General features: G+C 47.6%; 1 protein-coding gene across 1 annotated transcript; it reads left to right on the plus strand.

The window, feature by feature from the left end:
• The first annotated feature begins 41 nt into the window (after window positions 1–41).
• On the plus strand, window positions 42–6,832 carry RPUSD4 (RNA pseudouridine synthase D4). The gene is made up of 7 exons (XM_060017100.1): window positions 42–235; window positions 614–779; window positions 2,043–2,244; window positions 3,323–3,416; window positions 3,491–3,635; window positions 5,496–5,593; window positions 6,057–6,832. Exons 1-7 carry the CDS (start codon window positions 50–52, stop codon window positions 6,294–6,296), a joined length of 1,131 nt encoding a protein of 376 aa, XP_059873083.1. The 5' UTR covers window positions 42–49; the 3' UTR covers window positions 6,297–6,832.
• The last annotated feature ends 1,812 nt before the right edge of the window (window positions 6,833–8,644 follow it).

Genomic DNA, 8,644 nt, shown 5'->3' on the forward strand with positions numbered 1-8,644 from the left:
TCCCTCCTCGCTCTAGTCCGTCTTCTGCGCGTGGGCTTAGCTCGGCAAGATGGCGGCTCCTAGCTGTAGTGCGCTTGGCGTCTGGGTCCGGGGTTCCTGGCAGCGTCTGGGGGATCTCTTCACTTTCGTCTCAAAGCCACTTTGTTCCGCTGCTGCTGCCTCTCGGCCCCTGGATGCCCAGCGATTAGCGGAGAGGCTTCGAGCCCAGAAACAGGAACAAAAGACGAAGAAGCCGGTGAGCCCAGAAAGACCACAACTCCCAAGAGGCAGTGCGCTCACTGGTTTCCCAGGCCGGGAGGGAGGTGGGAGGGTCCTCTGACACATGTCAAGTAATCAATGTCGAGGACTAGTGGTGGGAGAATGGGGAGAAAGCGGAGGGGAGAGGTCAGAAGGGTGCGGTATCTTCCTGTGGGCTGGGTCTCTGGCTCCTGCCGACCCCGGCCCTAAGCGCTACGTGGGTGCAGCCGAGACACACCCACCCCTGCGCTCAAATTACTCGGGGACGGGGCGAGTCTAATGCAAAAATACAGGCATTCCCTTCCCAAATTCTCACCCAGACTTACTGAAAGTCCTCCCCACCAGGCATTTACCGTCGCTCCTTCTCTCCCCGCAGGTGCCCACAAACCCTGTTCAAAGGAGAGTGCAAGAACTACTGCGGTTCACAGAGCAGCTGCAGCGCGTCCACCCCAACGTGCTTGCTAAGGCGCTGAGCCGAGGACTTATCCACCAGGACAAGGACCTTGTGGTCATCAATAAGCCCTACGGTCTCCCTGTGCATGGTAAGCAGCATGTGGGGAAGGGAGGCGGGCCGCTGCTGCTTTGTGCTACACGTAGGGGCAACTCTAACATTACTCGGGGGGCTCTCTCAAGCGTTGCTTTCAAAGTAATTAAACTTTTGTGGGGTACTGTCCTCTATGAGGAACCAGTAAGGACGCAGAGATAAATAAGACAGTCCCCACCTTCCAAACATCTGGCAGCCAGCAGTGATTTATGGAATTTGCTGTGTGCAGACCTCCACCGAGGATTGCTATAGAGAAGGACAAAGGCTGTGTGGTTCCTGTCTTCAGATTATTTTCCATCAGAACTGGGAAAGAGGACATAACGTGTGTTGGTGTATACCTAACAAAACCCCAGGGTGCCTACAACTTAATGGAAACCCTAATGTTTTTGAATAAATGTTAAATGTAGTCAGAGACAGCTAGGGTGAGTCAGGAAAGACTGATAGAAAAAAATGCATTTGTGGAAAGGGTTTTGCTGGGGGAATAGGCATATTTTAGCTAGAAGAATGAATGTTTTGGGGGGAGGTATGGAGAAGGTTGTACATGAAAACAACGAATTAAATCAGACATTGCCGAGTGCTTTGTATGGTTTTTTTCCCTCTCTTGATGCTTCCAGTAGCTTGCCTTTCCGTTCCCCAAGAGATAACTATTATCAAGATATTTACATTTTATAGATGAGAAAACTGAAAGTTGGAAAGAGTACGTAATCTGTCCAAGGTCAATGGCTAGTTGTGAGGGTCCATAGAATGGAACCCAGGAATGTCTCACCCCAAAGCCCAGCCTCTCAGCTCTTCTGTAATGCCTCAGGAAGGCCTCATGGTCTTGCATTTCTCACTAGGGTTTACTTGGCAAATTCTCAAGCCTTTGTTTATATAGTGAAATATCAGATCTCATCATTTTGGTTGCTAATTTTAGTATGAGTACATAAGTAGATTAACTATATATATATACACACACACATAGGTCTGAGGAGAAAGCCACATGCTCTAGGATGGTGCTTTTTAAACTTTAATATGCATATGAGTCACTTGGGCCTTTTGTTAAAATGCAGATTTTGATTAATTAGTCTGGGTTGGAGGCCTGAGATTCCTTTCTAGCGAGCTCCCTGGGCAGACTGATATGTTTCTAGTCCCTGGACCACAATTCAGTAATAAGGCTCTAGAAAGCATTTACTGTTAATCCAGTAAGGACTGTTGTCCCAGGTAGAGGTCTTTGGTGAGATCTTTTCCTGGCCGCTCAAACCTCTGGCTTTTTCCTTCGTAGGTGGCCCTGGGGTCCGGCTTTGCATCAGTGATGTACTGCCTGTCCTGGCGAAGATGCTTCACGGCCACAAGGCAGAGCCCTTGCATCTGTGCCATCGGCTGGACAAGGAAACTACAGGCGTAATGGTGTTGGCTTGGGAAAAAGACGTGGCGCATCAAGTCCAAGAGTTGTTTAGAACCCGTCAGGTGACAAAGAAGTACTGGTATGAAGCCCATCGATAGCGGTCGAGGTGGTGTAGGCACCCTTCCATCTATTCATCCGTTCACAGAGCAGGAACTCCTAGTAATAGAAGGCACTATACTCAGACGTGTGGGCATATAAAAATTATAGGAAACAGGTTTAATGCTTAGAATATTAGAGTCTGGTGGCATAGTGGTTCCTAATTATGGCTGTACATAAAAATTATTAAAAATTAATTATATGAGTATACATGATTTCATTCCTTTGGTAAAATGTCAGACAACAGCAGTAGTGTTAGGTCATTAGAAAGGGTCAACTCATAGTTACAACTCAGTGTAGGTATGATAAAATGTATCAGATAGCAGCCTAAACTGCTACCAATCTGCAGTGGGGTGTCCAGGGTGTGCAATGTTATATCTGGGCTTGTGACTCCTGGGCCAGTGATTCTGTGTTAGGCCACCAGGTACCCAGGAGAGCTGATTGACTGACTGGAAGAGGCATGGACGTAAGGACAGATTAAAGAGTCTTCTGCCTGTCTGTGGTGTGATGGAGGGAAACCTCCAACAAGAGGGACTTACTGAGCTATGGTTGGGATTCCTGTGACTTTTCTGAGCACAGTTCCTCTGTTTTATTGACCTGGCAAATAGGCAGGAGCGGTCCTGTGAAATTTTCACTCAATTCATTCATTTATTCATTTATTCCATATATAGTTCGAACTTACCATCTTTTATTATTTAAAAAAGAAAAACAGGATACAAAACTGTATTACCCTAGTTTTACTTTAAGCTGTACATACTCATTTTTAAAGGCTGGATGAGTGACCGTGTTATTAATACAATTTTTTTCTTGTTTTTCTGTTTTTTCCCCAAATATTCTACAATCAGCACATATTAGTTTAGTTGTAAAAAAGATAGGCGTATAAGGATAGTGTCAAACTCTCAGGCTAAGCACTATACCAAGAGATCATTTGGGACCCTCTGATCTTAAGAACTGACTGCAGTAGTGCAGGAGGTCCAGAGTTAAAACCTCTAAGTAGCTGATGCAAGGAGAGCCTCACTCACCTTTGTGGCTTAAGCAAGGGTCTGTGTGTGTCCCCTCAGGGCCATCACGATGCGCGTCCCGGTGCCCTCAGCGGGAGTCGTGGACATTCCCATCATTGAGAAGGAGGTGCAGGGCCAGGAACGACACCACAAGGTGGGTGAGCGCCTCCAGAGGGATGGGTTTGCTGCTCTTTCTTCGAAATTGTGTCCTGATTTCTTTGGCTCCAGATGACGCTGTCCCCGAGCTACTGCATGGACAATGGGAAGATGGTGAGGGTACGGCCCAGCAGGAACGCACACCTGGCTGTGACTCAGTACCGGGTGCTGAGCAGCACCCTCTCCTCCGCCCTCTTGGAGCTCCAGCCTGTTACCGGTGAGGGTGCCAGTGTTCTGCAGTGGGTGGAGAAGCCCCACTGCCCCTCAGCTTCACCCAGGGCCTTGTGCCAGGCTCCGCCCCTCCCCTGAGCAGCTGGTATTATGGGGGCTCTGGGATTGCACCAGAGTGTGCTTCCAGTGCTGATCTGAGGCTGGGAGCTTCCATAGGGATGATTGTTAAAAACAGTAGGTAGGGGCTTCCCTGGTGGCGCAGTGGTTGAGAGTCCGCCTGCCGATACAGGGGACGTGGGTTCGTGCCCTGGTCCGGGAAGATCCCATGTGGCGCGGAGCGGCTGGGCCCGTGAGCCATGGCCGCTGAGCCTGCACATCCGGAGCCTGTGCTCTGCAACGGGAGAGGCCACAGCAGTGAGAGGCCCGAGTACCACAAAAACAAACAAACAAACAAAAAAAACAGTAGGTAGCAGAAGGATACAAATAGTTTGCTTTAGGCAGACTCCTACTCTTAATCAGTTTCCTGGGTGGGTGAGAAATACTCAGTTAAAATGATAGAATAGATCAATTCTTCCCTTCAAAAAATAATAAATAAATAAATGATTTGCTTACGTTTATTTAAAAATTTGCAAATTGATTCCTCAAAAAATGAAGCATAGGATTACCCTATGATTCAGCAATTCTGCTTCCTGTATATATGCAGAAGAATTGAAAACAGGGATTCAAAGAGATATTTGTACACTGGTGTTTATAGCAGCACTATTCACAGTAGCCCAAAGGAACAACCTACATGTCCATCAACAGATAAGTGGAAAAACAGAATGTGGTACATCATGCAGTGGAATGTAATTCAACCTTAGAAAGGAAGGAAATTCTGACACATACTGCAGCATGGATAAACGTTACGACATTATGCTAAATGAAACACAAAAGGACACATACTGTATGATTCCATTTATATGAGATACCTAGAGTAGGCAAATTCATAGAGACAGATAGTAGAGTAATGGTTACCAGGGGCTGGAGAGAGCAGGGGGCGGGGAGTTATTGTTAACTGGGTACAGAGTTTCAGTTGGGGGCAATGGAAAAGTTCTGGAGAGGGACTGTAGTAGTGATTGCACAACAGTGTGAATGTACTCAGTGCCACCGAACTGTACTCTTAAAAACAATTAAAATGGGACTTCCCTGGTGGTGCATTGGTTAAGAATCTGCCTGCCAATGCAGGGGACACAGGTTCAATCCCTGGTCCGGGAAGATCCCACATGCCACAGAGCAACTAAGCCCGTGCGCCACAACTACTGAGCCTGTGCTCTAGAGCCCGCGAGCCACAACTCCTGAGCCTGCGAGCCACAGCTACTGAAGCCCACACGCCTAGAGCCCGTGCTCCGTAATGAGAGAAGCCTCCGCAATGAGAAGCCCGTGCACCGCAACGAAGAGTGGCCCCTGCTCGCCGCAACTAGAGAAAGAAGACCCAACGAAGCAGCGAAGACCCAATGTAGCCAAAAATAAATAAATAAATTTATATTAAAAGAAAGGATTAAAATGGTAAATTTTATGTATATTTTGCCACAGTAAAAAAAATAAATGTACAAAGCAATACTATTTAGTGTTATACAACACAATTATTAAAAACAAAAGCATGGCAATGATAGACACCAAGTTGATAGCAGTGGTTATCTGTGGTGGAAAGGGAACTGTGGTGGCGAGGGGTACTTAGAGGCTTAACAGCATTTATAATGTTTATTTCCTAATAGCCTATTGTTTGTTATATTATTCTTTATACCTTATTGTAGTTGGGGCTTTGCCCGTTTTACTGTCCTTTGGTTTAATATGGTTAGAAGCAGATGCCACCAGTGATATTGTTTCAATAGCTACTCCTAAGTTTCCTCCCTCTCTTTGTTTAAAGGAATAAAACATCAGCTTCGAGTTCACCTGTCTTTTGGATTGGATTGCCCGATCCTTGGTGACCACAAGTACTCAGACTGGAACAGGCTGGCCCCCCAGGTAATATACGTCTGACCCAATATGCAGCAGAATAAGGGGGAGAACTTATGCTTTCCCCTTGTTAAGTCCCTGAAGTGAGTCACAGCAAAGATGTGTTGATTGTCTTCCGACACAGTACCATGCTAGTTATCTAGCTTCTGGAGAAATTGAGAAGCAGTTAGGAGACTTTCTGAAGGCTCAAAGCAGGCTTTCACGCTACAGCGAAAGAACCTTGGTGGGAACTTTGTTTTTTGCTGTTACAGCCCATTCTCTTGGAAAGCCAGAGAATTGGCCAAGGAGAGCTTCCGGTGTGGTGGGTTTTCTCACACATGGGCTCTGAACCCTTCCTAGAAATGGCCCCGAAGCAGGCTGTCCATCACTGTGTCTTCCGGGAGTTAGTGAGGGGGCCCCGTGAGTGGAGGTCTTCTGCCCCCGCACACTGGAGCTGTTGGCCTTGCGCTCACGAGCTCTTTCCTCTGCACAGAAGCTGTCCGCCTGCATCCTGAAGAAGCTGGGGCTGCGGCAGTCCAAGGCCCGTCACATCCCCCTTCACCTGCATGCCTGCCAGCTGACTCTGCCTGCCCTGCAGGCCGGGAAGGAGGAACTCAACTTGGTCTGCAAGCCTCCTCGATATTTTGTCCATTCCCTGCGCCGTCTGGGCTTAAAGATGCCGAGTCGGGATCAAAATGGGGACGAGGAAGCCACACACTCAGGAGCTCAGTGAAGACAGTTGGGCAGTTTGCCCTGAATTCTTCTCTCTGTTTAAGGGACTCTGCTAACTTCTCACTTGGGACAGACTCCAGAAGAGCCAGGTGTGATGAGCTGAAGAAATAGCTGCTTCAGGGCTCTCACTGGGGACTAGTGTCTGTCTGTCGACACTCTGGCCACATGCTGGAAAAGCCAGCAGGCAGTCTCCCTGCTTCAGAGTGGAAGAGAGCTCAGGACCAGGAGAACTAAAGCACAGAATCTGTGATCAGGAACTGTTTTTACCCAACAATAAAGCTCTTGGTCTGTCAGGAAAGTTCCTGTGGTTGGAGAGAACATAATGGTGGTTTAGCTCATAGAGATTCAGAAGCAGCTTCTGCTGTCCTCGTGGAGCTGCAGGATCTATCAGCAAAGCCTTCCTGCTTTATTTGTTCAGTCTCAGATTTTGTAGCCAGCGATCATAGACTACAAGGATTCCCTTCAGCCTCCGCTCGGGCCCCTTACTGTGCTAGTGACTGTGGAGCCTGCGAAGGGGTGTTCAGTGAGCAAGCAAAGCAGGTGTAAATGGCAGGCAGGGAGCAAGCAGGGTGTAAGGCCATGGTGGGGAGCACCCACCTGTCTAAAGAGGGCAGTTGTTAGCTCCAGCTGAGGGTTGCTCTGTGGGAACAGATCTTCTAACTTTTTAAATTATTTATTTATTTATTTGGCTCTACCAGGTCTTAGTTGCGGCACGCGGGATCTTTGTTATGGCATGCAGGATCTTTAGCTGTGGCATGTGAACTCTTAGTTGTGGCATGTGGGATCTAGTTCCCTGACCAGGGATCAAATCCGGGCCCACTGCATTGGGAGTGCAGAGTCTTAACCACTGGACCACCAGGGAAGTCCTAATTTTTTTCAGAGAGTCAGGAAACCCACATATTTATGTGAAATCTCCCAGTATATTGCTAACTAAATCAGAACTTTTTAAAAAACACTTGGATAGCCAAGCAGGACATATTTGTAGGTTGGATTTGGTCTGCAGGCTGCCTGTTTGCAATCTAAAGAATGGTGTAGGGCTTCCCTGGTGGCGCAGTGGCTGAGAGTCCGCCTGCCAGTGCAGGGGATATGGGTCTGTGCCCCAGTCCGGGAGGATCCCACATGCCGTGGGGCGGCTGGGCCTGTGAGCCAAGGCCGCTGAGCCTGCGCGTCCGGAGCCTGTGCTCCGCAACGGGAGAGGCCACAACAGTGAGAGGTCCGAGTACCGCAAAAAAAAAAAAAAAAGAATGGTGTAGAAGTTTGGGGAAAGGGATCATCTTGAAAGTTCTGGATCAGTAGTTGGCATTTTAGCTCCATGTAGCATCTGTCGTTTCTAGACTAGGGGATGGCTTTGATTAATCTGTAAATATGTGGTTGTGAGGGGGCTGCCGGTGTTTTGAATCTCCTTTGTTTTGGAAGCAAGCCTATCCTTGGGTCTCAGGAGGGAGATGCTGAGCCGAGCACCCCGCGGGAGGAAGTTATCCCGGCCACCCAGCTAGCTCCCATCTTATTTCTTGCAACAGTACCATCTTGCAAACAAATACACCTCGTGTTACTTTGGCTGAGCTGAGAAAACCCGGAGTGACAGCACAGTTGGGGAGAAGCCCCAAGAACAGTCGTTAGGTGTTCTCTCTGTGTTGATAATACAGCTTTCTAAAAACCCACTTTCCTGTTTCCATGATGCCTTTTACCATGCATGATGGATTGAACTTTAAAAGCACAGATGAAATAACTGTCCAGTAAGTCCCCTACATACGAACGAGTTCCGTTCTGAGAGCATGTTTGTAAGTCCAATTTGTTCGTAAGTCCAACAAAGTTAGCCTAGGTACCCAACTGACGCAGTTGGCTATATAGTACTGTACTATAATAGGTTTAAAACACTTTTCACACAAATAATACATAACAAACAAAAAATAAACATTTTAAATCTTACAGTACAGTACCTTGAAAAGTACAGTAGTACAGTACAACAGCTGGCATCCAGGGGCTGGCATCGAGTGAAGAGGCAAGAAGAGTTACTGACTGGAGGAGGGAGAGGAGGCGGGAGGCGGTAGAGCTGAAGGATCATCAGCAACAGGAGACGGAGGGCAAGCTGCAGTACCAGCTACATCACCACTGCTTTTACTCTTGCTTCCAGACATCTTGAGCTTGAAATAAAGACACTGTACTACTGTACTTTATACAGTACTATACAGTAAAGTACACAGAAGCACAACCACTTACAGAGGATGCAGGCATGTGACAATGTACGCCAGACATGTGAACTAACTTACGTGATTGGACATGCAGACGCACGTTCGCATCTTTGTAAGTTCGCAACTTGAAGGTTTGTATGTAGGGGACTTACTGTAT

This window comes from Delphinus delphis, chromosome 8, assembly GCF_949987515.2.
Source record: "Delphinus delphis chromosome 8, mDelDel1.2, whole genome shotgun sequence".
NCBI lineage: Eukaryota > Metazoa > Chordata > Mammalia > Artiodactyla > Delphinidae > Delphinus > Delphinus delphis.